Source organism: Pinus tabuliformis, chromosome 3_1, assembly GCF_031772625.1.
Source record: "Pinus tabuliformis cultivar Carrire ecotype Pingquan chromosome 3_1, CPIR1, whole genome shotgun sequence".
NCBI lineage: Eukaryota > Viridiplantae > Streptophyta > Pinopsida > Pinales > Pinaceae > Pinus > Pinus tabuliformis.
This window is the reverse complement of record NC_142301.1, coordinates 414,993,889-415,009,325: the sequence shown is the minus strand read 5'-3', so window position 1 is coordinate 415,009,325 and position 15,437 is coordinate 414,993,889. Positions and strand designations below refer to the sequence as shown.

Genomic DNA, 15,437 nt, shown 5'->3' with positions numbered 1-15,437 from the left:
ACTTCTGCTCCACGATATAGGGCCCAGGTAGATTTGGGATTTGTTCTGGATTGTTTTGAGTCTCCACCTTCCCTTTGACTGCATCCTTGAATGAAGCGAGACCTTTTGAGCTAGATCCAGAGCACCTGCCAAGTAGTCCCGTGTTGAGAATGATGTTCCCGTCGGGAGTAATGCCATAGTCTTGCAACATGAGTACTTCCTGCAGTGACTTCCTTGCCTAAATCAGATTTTCAAAACTTGCTGGTATTCTCAGTTACTTTTGGATCTTGTGCTTGAGAGTTTGTCATTAGAGGAAATTTCAGCCTATAAGTGTCCATGAAATTTTCATGTAATTTCCACGTCAATATGTAAACCAATCAAAATCCTTTAAATTTAAAAAGAGGTACATATAAATATTTTGGAAGGAAAGGGAGAAAAACTACTTTTTAAAATTGTATTTTTGGCTTATCTCCTTATAGATTTACTCAAAGTTCAAGTGTAGACACTCGTTGGATGCAGAATTAAATTCTACATCTAACGAGTACCCATTATGCATAATTTTGAGAAGACCCACCCTGATAAAAATTGTAGATACATTAAAAAATCGTGTTGAACATGTTTTTTTATTGTATCTACAATTTTTATCGATGTGGAATTTCTTAAAAGTATGCATAATGGGTATTCGTTGGATGGGGAATTTAATTCCACATCCAACGAGTGTCTACACAAGAAATTCGAGTAAGCCTATAAGGAGATAAGCGAAAAATAGAATTAAAATAAGTAGTTTTCTTCCCTTCCCTCCAAAATTCATAACCCTCGTTTTATTATTTTAACTATTATTTTATTATTTTTCCTTAGGAGACCACTTTTAGGCTGAAATTTCCTCTAATGATCTGCGTCCCGATCCAGGTCCTCATACAGATAGACTTCCCGCTCAGTGTTCTTATAAAAATTTGATTCACGATTCCTTCACGTGGTTCTGGGTATCGTGCTTCACAATCCAAATTTTTGAAGATCACCACTGATTTATCATTTGAAAGCTTTACACATCCTTGATAGACGTCCACTGCTTCCAAATCTGCATTATGATTATTTTTGGAACATCTTGTTGACATATCTGGGTTTATACCAAGAGGATATGTAATATTTGATTCTTCTGAGGTCGCATTCATATCCCGATCCGGGTATACGTAGGGTAAACACCTTGCAGAAGTAAGATTGAGAGAGCCAATTTTATGGTCTCTTGCGATCCACTGATCCTAATATAGATCTGGGCATTCATACACTAGTTCGAGCACCCCATCTTTCCGTTCTGCATCTCGCAGAGTCTGCATCTCCAGATCTTCTCGTCGGATGCTTTGTTGCAGTGGGGCCTACAGATCCCACCAACGACGACCCAGATCCAATTGTCCCAGATCTGAGCCAACCACAGATGCCCATTGCTTTACTAGATATTCAGATCAGATTGATCTGCTCCCCTGTGTCAATCCCTTTGGCTTCGCAGTTGTGAGCGGGAAATCTAATGATTCTAGCAATCACTCCTCCTCCAATCTATCAATTAAATTAATTTAATAATTCAAACATTAATATATAAAAAAGATTTAATTTAAAAAAATGTAACTGTTACATTGTTTTTAATTTATTATGTAAAATTTTATTTTTTATTTATAATTTCATTGTTTCAAATTTTCAATTACTATTATTATTATTATTTTTGTTGTTGATGATGATGATGATGGTTAACATCCACTGAAACCAAACTTTGGTCTATCAGACCTAAAGAAACGGATTATTTAGTTTGATTTAAGATTTTATTCCTATGCTCAAAAAGCTTGGAGAGAAGCCTCCTGAGCTCACTGTAATTTTGACAACATAAAAGGCTAGGAAGGTTAGTATTGCAACAAAGATTTTGAAACTGAGATCTAATATGGTTGTATGCGGGGCATTCTAAGAGAGAGATTTTGATGAGAAAAAGATTTTCATCCTCCATATTCGTATTCCTTTTTTACAGTCATCACACATTTTATTTCATATTCATTATGAATAATAATATATTTTTAAATATTTTATATATATTATAACATCATTTCATAATATATTTTAAATGATTATATATATTATAACCCTTTATTTTATCATTGTTATACATTTATCATTTCTTATGGTTAATTACATGATTCATATAAATAATTTATTTATTAATTAAATTTAGAAATTTAACTATCTTTTGATAGTTTTGTAGTTATAGTTCTATTTACATGAAACATTGGATAATAAAAAAGTACACCCCCCATTTTGTTACCCTTTAGTGTTCCAAACGGAACAACCCCCTCCCCAAATACTTATTAATTAAATTTAGAGATTTAGCTATCTTTTTGTAGTTTTGTAGTTACAGTTCTATTTACATGAAACATTGGCTAATAGGAATTGAAAAATAATTTTTTGGGATTTTAAAATTTATAAAAATTAATAGGTAATAAAAAATCTAATTTTATATATTATTATTATTAATAATATAAATGTTTAGTTTAGATGTTATAAATATTGTTAAATTTTAGGTTTTTGTGATTTATAATTTAGTAAGTATGTTTTTAACTTGTTATTGATGTATAAATACATAGTATAATTTATTAATATTTATTTATAATGAAAAGATATTAAATATTTAAAAAACCCATGATATATAAATAATGAGAAATAAAAGTTTAAAATTTTGAAGTTAACCTTCAATGTTATTAAGTATTTTCCTAAAATATATGTGGTTTATAGATTTTGGAAATTAGTTCACAGAATATTTGTACAAAATAGATCAAGCAGATTCACTTAAAAAGATCGATTTATTGAGAGATCAACCACAAAGTCAGACTCGACACAAAACCGGCCAGAAAATTGAAACCTTGACCTCTCAAGGGTCAATAACAAATAACTGGACCATTAAACTAAAGCTGAAAGCTAAATATGTAATATTGTAAAGATAAATTAAAAAATTCAAACCAGGGAAGCTCGACGATATAATTCCACACCATGGATGTAGAATAATATTGATCTGACCAGTGACAAAGAAAATAAGCTAAGTATATCAAACAACTTTAAACGAGTTACAATACCTCTGGCTGAGGTCAATTTTCGAAAAATACTTGGGTGGAACGTCCATGAGAATAAGAATGAGGAGCACAGAGATCTCCCTGAGTTTTAATCAAAATAATATTAACTATCTACTGGTTTCGCTGATTCTTTCAGCTTCTTCAGCTGCAGACCAAGCTTCTCCAAGGAGATCAGCAGAAGTGTGACTCTGAAAAGAAGCCAGTACAAAACCACAGCGCCCACCGCTAGCATCACGTCCCTCTGCCTCCTGTAAACAGATTTATGGTGCCTGTCCACATCCACCTCTGTGCAAAGCGGCCCTTGGCACTCGGACGAGTGTTCATATTTCCAGTAGATGTCCATCAGAAGAAAGAAGGCGAAGGGAACGACAGAGAACATGGGTTGCAGAGCAGACTTGGAGATGGAGATGAGGCTTTTTCTGAAGCGTTGGGTTCCGGGTAATGTAACCAATAGAAGCAGAAAAACCTCTGCTGCTACTGTCACGCTCATCACTCCCCATTCTAAAGTCATGATTATAACAAAATCAAATGTATTTGCTTAACTAAGCAGTGAGGCTGTGCGGAATTCAAGCTCTAGATATTGTTCTCGCACCAGAGAAAAATGGGGTCTGAGTAGCGGAATTCAAGCTCTAGGTATTGTTCTCGTACCAGAGAAAAAATGGGGTCTGAGTAGCGGAATTCAAGCTCTAGATTTTGTTCTCGCACCAGAGAACAAATGGGGTCTGTGTTTTTAATTCGGTGCCTTGCAGTGCGTGGAGATTGCTTAGAGCGTATGGAATTTAAGAAAAAGAACAGTGTGTCATGGGCCACTGGGAAATTCCAGAAAAGCATCAGCAGCGGTCCTTTTGCTTTCGGTGGGCGCTTTGCTTTTGCTTTTGCTTTTGCTTTGATGGGAGAATAACTCCCGAGGAAGCCAGCCAAGAGATTATCTTGAAGTAACAGTTTTTGTGAAATTATTTCTGCTTAGTGGTCTAACGAGAATATTTTACATTCTAAAATCTTGGAGTGGCATATCGACATCAATTAATTATATATTATCTAGGCATCTTTTTTAACACTTTAAAAAATGGAATGGGTTAACTGATTTTTTATTTGTTTTTTTATGCAAATTTCAAGTCAAGCATTTAAAATGATAAAGATCTTTTGTAGATTTAAAAGAATGTAAAGGGTTGAATTAATAATTAATTATTGCTTATATATATTTTAAAAAGATAAAGAATTAAAAATAATTTTTAATTAATTATGATGAATTAGTTTGTATTGATATGATATTTAATGTATAAAGTAAAAGATTTGTAATTGATACATATATTTTGATTTTTTTTTTCATCGGTTGCCACTTCTGAATTTATCTTTAGATTTGATTTGTTTGAGATGACCAATGCACTAGGGGTGGTGCTTCCTCCTACAGTGAAATCACTGTCAGCGTAGGTAGATTTTCCTAGCTCTCAAATTTATTTTAGCTAGAAACATTAAGACCACATGACCCTAACAATAGATGTCGATGCAAACTAGTCAAAAAAAGGTAGAGAAAATTCCATGTATTGGGAGAAGATCCCCAGGAAGTTGTTTGCCAAGGTGGTAACTAACCCATAATTTGAAGTGTAATCTAATCACATTGGGATATTCATTATATGAGGGGTCATGCCCTCATTGGCAAATTCTTGGGCATGTGGTTGACAAAGAAAGCACTTACTAGATCCAACACAAATGGAAACCCAAGAGCCACATCAAACTAGATATAGGTGCCAAGAGTTTCTTTACAATAGTCTTTGCCAATATTGAAGAGCGTACATAAATATTTGAGAACGATCCATACTTTTTTAGCTATGCAGGGCTTTATGTAAAAACCCTTTTTGGTTGCCCCTCATGTAAATATTTTCATGTGTAATTGTAATTAAAGCGGATAATGTGAAAATGATTGTTTAAGATTCAGTTAAACCGCTATGTCATGTGAAATTCCATGATTGTTGTTATAACTGTCAAAGGGTCTCAATGCTATAGGTATCATACATTTGGTGCTCTAATATTTATGCCACCCTTGGATATCCATTTACACTGCAAATCCAACCCATCCTCTCTAAGCCAAATGTGCCATCTCCCAAACATTCGACTTGGCCTACTCAACTAGCCTCATGGGGTTACCCAAACTGGGCCCCATATTAGATATATCTGGCTTGTCCCTTTTTGAATTACATTTGGCTCATCCAGATCCAACCCCGTAGTGACATATGACATGCCATTTATCCCAGATATTTGGACTCCTAGATATATTAAAATTTCCTTAGATACATCCACCCTGGATTCCTATTTCGAGACTATCTATCATTGCTCGAATGAGGGTGAGTTATGTCATTTTCATAGTTAAAATATTTCCCCAGTAATTCGGGGAAATCGACCATGGTTCCTTTGGGAGCCTGGCTTTGCCCAGAACATCTACATGCATAAGAATGTGCTCTTATACATAACACAACTAAAACAGGCACTAACATCAAACACAAACATAGAGGTATAAATCTTCCTACCAATTAGACATTAAAACAAGCCAATCCATGGTTAATAGCACTCTGGCGTTGTAGCTACAACACTACCAGAGTTTTCTATATAATGATTATGGAATTCCTATCATATCCTCTGATATATATATATATATATATATATACCCAGAACATCTACATGCATAAGAATGTGCTCTTATACATAACACAACTAAAACAGGCACTAACATCAAACACAAACATAGAGGTATAAATCTTCCTACCAATTAGACATTAAAACAAGCCAATCCATGGTTAATAGCACTCTGGCGTTGTAGCTACAACACTACCAGAGTTTTCTATATAATGATTATGGAATTCCTATCATATCCTCTGATATATATATATATATATATATATATATATACCCAGAACATCTACATGCATAAGAATGTGCTCTTATACATAACACAACTAAAACAGGCACTAACATCAAACACAAACATAGAGGTATAAATCTTCCTACCAATTAGACATTAAAACAAGCCAATCCATGGTTAATAGCACTCTGGCGTTGTAGCTACAACACTACCAGAGTTTTCTATATAATGATTATGGAATTCCTATCATATCCTCTGATATATATATATATATATATATATATACCCAGAACATCTACATGCATAAGAATGTGCTCTTATACATAACACAACTAAAACAGGCACTAACATCAAACACAAACATAGAGGTATAAATCTTCCTACCAATTAGACATTAAAACAAGCCAATCCATGGTTAATAGCACTCTGGCGTTGTAGCTACAACACTACCAGAGTTTTCTATATAATGATTATGGAATTCCTATCATATCCTCTGATATATATATATATATATATATATATATATATAGGAATGTTCAGATTCATTCTATAGAAAACTTTAGTAGTGCTATAGCTAAAACGCCAGAACACTATTAGTAATGGATTGTCTTGTATTAATGCCCGATTGGTAGGAATATTTATACCTTTGTGTTTGTGTTTGATGTTAGTGCTTGGTTTAGTTGTGGTAGGTATAAGAACACATCCTTATGGATGTAGATGTTCTGGGAAAAACCATGCTCCTAGAGGAACCAGGGCTGATTTCCTCAAATTATTGGGGAAATCTTCTAAGTATGTATGAAAATGCCATAACTCATCCTCATTCGAGCTCCAGTAGATAGTATCGAAATAGACATCTAGAGCAAATGTAGCACATGAAATATGAATATTTATAAGAGTCCAGATATCTGGGAGAAATGGCATGTGATATGTCACTATGAGGTTGGATCCAAATGAGCCAAATGTAATTCAAAAAGGGAAGAGCTAGATATATCTGAGGTGGGGACAAATTTGGGTAACCCCATGAGGCCAAATGAGCAGAACAAGTTAGATGCTTGGGAGATGGCACATTTGGCTTAGAGCCGGATGGGTTGGATTTGTTGTCTAAACGGATATCCAATGGTGGCATAAATATTAGAGCACTAGATATATGATACATCTAGATATTGGTCGGTGGACTAGATGCAACCAGAAATTTGGACATTTGAGACCTTTATGAACGTACACATCGTGGAATAGCTGGATGTGGTTAGGTTCGAATAAGCACAATAGATTGTCAACAATGCTAAATAGATACAAGGGTTCAATGGTCTAGAACATTTGCCATGTGAGAAATCTTGGAAGCACCAGATTTTGTTATGATCTAGATTTTGATGTAACGAAAAGGATTTACATGAAAGGGTTGGACTCATTGGGGTCTATAAGACAATTGACGTGGAATGGATTATGTGGACTTAGCCATAACCACTGGTGACGAGAATTATGTGGAACCATCGGGGTGAGGTGGGTTTCCACATTGGTGCCACCTTGTAGGTTCTTGCCTATGTGGCAAGGCTTAAATGCCCAAACTTCAAAGGAGCATAAATTTTAATCTCGACGTTGGATTTCAATAAAGTTTATATTTCCAAAAATCTCTCGGCGAGATGAATAAGATGGTTTTACTCAATTTAATTCCAAAAGTTAATTTTGCTAAATTTTGAAAAGGAGGATTTTGTAAACCCATTTCCATAATGAGACCATGGAGGTTGGGTTAATTGAAGATATCCCCTCCCATTCAACTGGGAAGACTTCAAGGGGGTGGGAGGTGCCATTGCAATACCTAATATTCTGGATGGAACGCTTTGTACCATGCAAAGAAGACTTCACACCAATTATAATATGGATAAGGATGTATTCTGTTTGCCCACAAATTTTGGGATGATGACACTCCAACAAGAATAAAAATTTCCCTTGGACACTTCATCAATATTTTTGAGGCCACCAAGAAAGCAACTTATATCCCCTATTCTTGCATTTATGTTTGCATTAATATCTCTGAACCCTTACCTGAATCCCTAAAGATCTATTACCAAGATAAGTTGTGGAAAAAAACCCTTGATTATGAACATATTCCCTTCAAATGTAGGCGATGCAACAAATATAGACACTTGTTCCACAACTACCCTATACTTACCCAATCCACCTCATCTCATCTTTCCCAAACTTAAGATTAAAATGGTTTTTAAAAACCCGTCGACCATTTTCAAGGCCCCAAACCTCCTCCTTTGCCTCCTTCCTTTGACAACATCTCCCCACAAGTAACAATTTTGATACTTTTGCTTCCCTTTTCGCCATTTATTATTCTTCCATCCCTTCACCTCTAGAGAATGATATGCCTAATTCATGTGATTCCATTATCCTCCCTAACAATCCCCAATCTATCCTAATTACCCCTGTTAACCCTAGACCCCAAAAACTCCCATTTGAAAACCATAATCCCAAAACACATAATGAAGAGATTGAGGACATGGATATTGATGCTCTTGATCTCCCTAACCTTTCTAATACCTGGAAAAGAACAGACCCCAACTCCATACTAGAACATTAGATCCAAATTCTTAGTAAAGACTTTATCAAGTCTCAGAAACAAGCTCGGAAACCCCCCCATGGATAATCCAATTTCAACCTACTTGGAGTCCATGTTTCACGCCTTAAAGACTCAATAAATCCACATCAAGAAGACAAGAAAAAAGGGAGATAGAATGATTAGTAGATCCTAGAGGAACTAAGAAAGATCATGTTCAACTTAGGAAGAATTAAATAGGTCTTAACGGTTTACCCCTCAAACTCATCCCACCCAATTGAAAATTATATCTTGGAATATTAGAGGCCTCAACCAAAAGGGAAAACAAAGGCTTCTAAAATCTATATGGAGAAAATAAAATTCGACCTTCATATTAATTCAAGAGATAAAAATGACTAGTGAGGCCATCAATTAGCTAGTCAAGAAAGGGGGGAATAATTTCCACTTTGTTATAATAGACGCACTGGAGAAATTGGGGGGTATTGCCACAATATGGATCACCCATGAAGTAAAAATTCTCAATCTCTTCACTTCCTTCCACATTTTATCTATCCAATTCAAATTGTTGGGAACCTCAAACACCTACTTCCTCTCAAATGTTTATGGTACCACACTCTCCACAGAAAAATTCCATTTTTGACAATCAATAAGGAAAACATCCCGCTTGATTTCTGATGGACCTCACTAATAGATATATAAAAATGCCCATCTGTCCATCCTTTAGCATATATTTACCTCTCTCCTCGCATTCGATAACACCTTTTTGACTATGAAGTGTTTATTAGGAATATTAAAGGATGTTTATCATATCTTGTGGCTTAACATGATTAATGTGTAGGAAAAGGGCGCATTTACTGTGCATAAGTATGTTGGAAGCAACTGGAGAAGATGTAGGAGGATTTCCCCCTACATTTACTCACCTACAAATTGACTTTCTCCCTGTATTTACTCATCCACAGTTTGAGGATCTACTAACAACTGATGCACTCAAATATCTCAAGGAGCTAGATCCACCTTTTTAGGGATTTTGGAGGGAAGAAACCCTCCTTCCAAGGAGGCTTCCCCTCAACCATTTTTTTATAAATAAGGAAGCCCAAGGGCTTAATAGGATTCTAATTTTTAGAGAAGAATAGTGACTGCTAGGTCTAAGATATTTTACTTGTCATTTTCATTCCATGTACTTGAGCACCTTTTGAGATCAATGAGAAGTCTATTGTTGCTTTAAATCTAAGTGTGTTTTAGAGGGCTAAGTTCCCTTGGGTTAGGGCCCAACCTAGACACTCTAGCCTCTCTCATTTGTACAATTTATTTTACATCTTCCTTTTGTGTGCTTAGGATTAACAATATTTCCTTTATGCAAGTTTGGTTTATATGAAAAAGTTGCATATGTAGAGCTAATAGCCATAATTCTTGGGAAATGTGGTTGTGAGCCTTGTGTTGGAAAGCATAAAAATATAGGTTTCATTTTTTATGAAGTAGGAAGGTCCCGAATAAAATTCAACTTTTTTTTTTTTCTTTTGTATATAAAAAAAGAAAAAAATATTTACAGAGAGGTTTGAAACTCTGAGGGGGCTGTAGCCTGCCCTCTGTCAAAAAAACTGTTGCAGTTAACACTTGGCCCTCTGTTTACATAGATGAAAAACATAAACCCAAAACTCAATAGAGCTAGATAGGATCGACACTTTGTTGCGAGCCGCCCTATTACAAAATGCAGTTCTATGCATCTATTACAAAAAGCTGGAAAGCCAAAATCATAAGCTGGAAGATGAGAAAAAACCATACTGAAAATATCAGAAGCCATACCCACTGAGAATTACATCCAAAAAGAACCAGCAATCCTGAGATGACTTGCTGAGGCAGAGGAAGTTATGCCTGAGGTGGCAAGTCTGTATCTTTTTCATTTGCCTTGCTGGGAGAGCTAACCCAATGAACCATCACATTATCTTCTACTTCCATCTTGTTGCAGCCTGGAGGAGTCACAAGATGCAGAACGCTGCCAGAGAATTGCGCCGGCGCACAAGCAATGATATCCTCATGAGAAGAGTCTTGCTGATGGCGAGAATCTTCTTGTTGACCTTCATCCTGCAACGCAGCGGGATTATTGAGGACATCACCCGCCATGCTGCCTTGAGAGTCACTAGAATTATGAGAAAGAGACCTGTCCTTGGAGGTTTCAACAGAGCCAGTGAGCTCATCTTCTTCCTCTGAGAAGATGACTGTAATGATAGCTGAGATAATTGGCTTGTTAAGCCTACTTTTAAATTTGAAGCGGGAAGAGTGAAAAGAACTGTTTAGGGACGGACCGGAGTGGTCTGATGACGGTGAGGCCGGTGAGACAGAGGCTAACGGGGAAATGCGCCGAGGACCAGATCCACCACGACCCCTAAAACCTCCACGAGCTCCTGAACTACTGCCCCGCCGGGAAATACCACGACGCCGGGCCATTGCAGAAAGGATTGATAAATTGAAAGGGCTAAAGGATTGAGGGAGAAAGAGAGACGACCCGCCACAATCTAAAAGAAACAGGATTGAACAGACCTCTGAATTGAAGACCCCCAGGAATAACCCCGCACAGAGAGTATAAACAACCACGAGAAATAGCCCAGCACTGACGGACTGAACCCAACACCCTACCCAGACACCTTCAACAAAGACCGAAACGAGACCTCTTACAGAGATGGGCCAGAGGAGAAATGACTGACTATACCAGATACCTACAGGAAGAAGCAAAACCAAATACCTGAAGCTGGCTAGATGCGAGCGCTTATGGAGCCATGGTGGCTTCCAAATGCTCTGCACTGCGCCGAAGTTCTGAGGACATAACCACCAGAGAATGTCACTGCCTGAATAAACCAGAGAGAATGTCGAGGCCAGAACAACTGAACCGCAAATTGTGCTCACCATCCTGAAATCCTTACCCCGCTTGCCTTGAACCCAATGCATCATAAATGCGAGTAAATGTTCTGCCACGAACCGCCAAACCAACCCGCGGTAATGCCAGATGCCGGCGTCGCGTGCTTGAGCATTAACAGCTCATTAAGGCACCCGCATCCGGGTGAATAAAATTCAACTTATCCTTTCCTTTTATTTCAATTTTCTACAATTTATAATGTTAGCATGCTCTAGATGTTTGGCAATATTGAGTAACTTTTGTGGCTTGCAGATCCTATTGTTGGATTGTAGGGTATTAAAATGTCATTTCCATTTCTCATCATACCATCAGCTCCTTCCTTCCTTCCTCAACAACGCCTTCAAAAACACTGTTAAACATGATTTCACTTGTGGTTTGTTGAAGGCTAATGTGTGCATTTATCCTTGTGCAAAATGAGCCCCTGAGGGGTACTAAGCTTGGAAAGGACTTCATAAAAACTTTTCCACCTTCCATTACCTTTCCTCACCTTTAGATCACCTGTTTAGCCCTCAAAATTCTCACAGATTCAATCTTGTAGCAAAATAGGGCAATCATATAACATAATGTAGCAATATTGTAGCATCGTGTAGAAGCTCTCCAAACTTGATTAGAATTGCCCTCAAAGCTTTATTTTTTCCTCCTATCCATTCATAATGTCCCATAATCTTTAAAACCACGATTGATGAAGATTAAAGACCACTTAGGACTTGCCTCTTCACCACCACAATTCATCTCTACAATTAAGGTTAGTAAACAAGTTCATGAATTGAATGGAATAGTGATCATTTACATGATTAATTTATGAAGCACTCAATGAACCTTGTTACTAGGATATAATCTATTTTTGATGTAGCGGTTGAAGGTTTATTTCATGCTCTTTACTTCATGCAAGTTAGATTAGGTTTTCCTTCTCTGTTTTATGCTTCCTAAATTAGGGTTTCCATTTCAAGCATTGTTATTTCTTATGCATAAACTGGTTTTTCCTTTGATGTAACATTTACATTCTGCAAGGAGATTAATGTTTACATTAGCTAGTAGAGCAACCTTTATATATCTCCAACTAGAGTATCCTTTACCTTTATGCAAGTAGAGTAGCCTTTACATTTATGCAAGTTCAGTAGCCTTTACATTTCTGCAAGTAGGTTAGCATTTACACTTTTGTAATTAGATTAACATTTCCATTCCTGCAAGTAGTTTAGAAGTTCATTTTATGCAATACCTTTTCATTCTTGAAAATATAGATTCAGTTGATAGAATGATCTCTGTATACCTGGGCTTGGTCCATTTCCTCAGAGAAACTTGAGTAGAAATTAGCTTACCATGCATACAACGCTGCCACCTCTTAAGTTTGTAAAAACCCTGGATTGATAATTAAATTTGGTATCCTTGGGAGTTGCAACATTCTTGTTGCAATATTGGGGCTCATCATATTTTGGTTCCATTTCTAGGGAGGTGTCCAAGTAGGTGTTGTTTCTGCTTAGAGTTGCTTTATTTTCCATTTTAATTTCACTTTGCATTAGTTTTGCTTGTCTTGAAAATTAAAAAAGAAGAAGAAGAAGAAAACACAAAAAAACTCACATTTATTTCATGCCTCGTAGGGTTAGGGATAATCTAGGAAAATTTATACCAAAAACCCCCACCCCTTCAAGCAGTCAACCATCACTCTTCTTTGGTGACTGTGAACCTCCTACTCTGACCATAGAGGAGTTGGAAAATCCTTTAGGTGAGAAGCCAAAGATATTTGAAGAACCCATAGGGGAGGAAGAACCTACATCACCTACCCAAAACATTGCTAAAAATAGGCATACTGAGCTCTTTCCTATCAGAGAAACCAATGGGGAAGCCATAATGAAGACCATAAGCCCTGATTTTATCCCACACTTCCATGGCCTAACTTATGAGGACATTAACACATTCATGTTCGAGTTTGTTATGGTTTGTAGAACCTATGATTAAACTTTTGATGAGAAAAAGTTAAAATTGTTTCCTTCTACCCTCAAGGATGCAACCGTACATTGGTTCATGAGCTTGGAAGGAGGAAACATCACCACTTGGGCTCAAATGAAACAAGATTTTAATTATAAATACAAGGACTATTGTAAATTAAAGGAAAAAAAAGAGGAGATCTTCTGAATGAACCTATGACCAAATGAATCTTCAGAGGATTAGGAAGAGAGATTCCAACTCAAATACAAAAGAGTTAGCTGTACCCTTGACCCAAAATCCTTGAAGCTTGTAATATTATGAGGGATTAGGGATGATTTGATGGAGACCCTTAATATGCTATCTGGTGGATACATTTACTAGTTAACTTGTGAAAACATCAAGACAATATTCAAGAATCATTCCAAGTCTGAAAGGAAGAGAGGTAGGTCTAGTCAAGGCCTGATCAAATCTTCTCCTTCTACCTCATCTATCAAACATGAAATAGGGAGTATGTTAGAGGACTTTAAGAGTGATATGTTTCATACATTTTATCTATGAATGAATACCATGTAGATTAAAAAGAAGCAAGAGGAGGCCAAAAGGGCACTAGCTATCTTTTTCCCTAGATTCTCCAAGAGGCACCTTAGAAATGAGTGCCCACTGAATGTCACAGGAATCTGCTATGTTTATCAGGAGAAACATGCAACTAACTAATGTACCTTTCTTCTAGGCCTAAAGGCTGTATATCAAGGGGTAGAGAGTGGCTTGGAGTAGATTTTTTTCATCAAACAAAGGAGGCCACAAGGACCTCAACCATATTAATATGGCATGTAGGTTTCACACTATCCTTCTTTCAATCCAAACTAGAGTGCACCCTTTCAGACTTGGTATCCTCCAGCTCACTTACCTTGGTCCATTCCTTCTCCTTGGTCTTATTATCCTCAATATCCTCCTCATCCTGTTAATCACCCTTCCAGCCTGTTGTCTAGGCCAATCCTCTTTTCGGACAAAGACGATCCTTCTAACCCAATGAGTGGGACTAGCAACCTACATGAAAATCTACAAGACACTTTCCTAAATTAGAATCGAAATGAGAGAAGAGGAAGATGTCCTACCTTGTTTTGATGCTATAACATCATCCTTTGTTGAAGACCTCGAATCACTTATGCCTCGGGCTCAGTCCTACTGCTTACAATGTTTGAATGCCTGCACAAGAGATCAAAGACACAACAAAGCATACAAGTACAAATAGCATAATCGAATGTAACCTACTTAACAAATCAATGAGCATTAAGATAAATGATGAATTAACACACACATTTATGGAAAATGATCCAACAATTGTATATATTAATAGAATAAAGGCGGAAGCATACAACCAAGCCTTGATGTCAATAATCTCTCCTTGAGTGAATGTCCAAGTCCAAGCTCAAGCTCTCCAAACACTCCTTCTACAAGCCAAATGAGAAGCATGTAGGCACTATCTCAACATAAGGGTACAAATAGCCAAAGAACAACCCTTTGGGAATGGGAAAAGATAAATACATAGGCAGGGAAAAGCAATTAGGACCTCTCCAAAGATAGGAGAGGGCCCTCATCTCAAGGAGGTAGCTCACAGGGATAAGACCAAAGGGCCAAGTTGAGATAACTCGATCTCATCCATGCCAAACAACCTCCAGCTCGTCGTTCTGGAAGCCTCTAGATCACGAAGCTTCTTGTTAGCTTTGGAAAAATTTTCCTTTTAAGGATCATCGCAGGTATCCAAGCCAAATGCGCGCTGGCATCACGAGGCTAGTACAGTGAAATTAGCAACCAACACATGTAGCTAATGTTAGGGGAGTGATGATCCTCAAATTAGGGTTTTAGAGCCCTTTTATTTAGGGAAAGTCTCACCTAAGGCATCTATGGGGACTTATTGAGGCCTCAACTGTTATAGACATTTTTTGGGCCCTGCAACCCCAAGCATAAAATGTCCATAAACCAAGGGCTCCTAAGTCCCTAAAAGTGTTGTTCCAACCCCTAAAGGAACAAGGTCAACTGATTACAGCTTCTCCCAGAAGTTCTCCATGAAAAACTACTCAGAACTAGTCAAAACAGGAT

At 37.0% G+C, this 15,437-nt stretch overlaps 1 protein-coding gene across 1 annotated transcript; it reads right to left on the bottom strand.

Moving 5' to 3' along the window:
- Nucleotides 1-3,186: 3,186 nt before the first annotated feature.
- Nucleotides 3,187-3,594, bottom strand: LOC149187497 (uncharacterized). The gene has a single exon (XM_089409686.1). The coding sequence runs from the start codon at nucleotides 3,592-3,594 to the stop codon at nucleotides 3,187-3,189; it is 408 nt and encodes a 135-aa protein (XP_089265812.1).
- Between the last annotated feature and the right edge of the window lie 11,843 nt (nucleotides 3,595-15,437).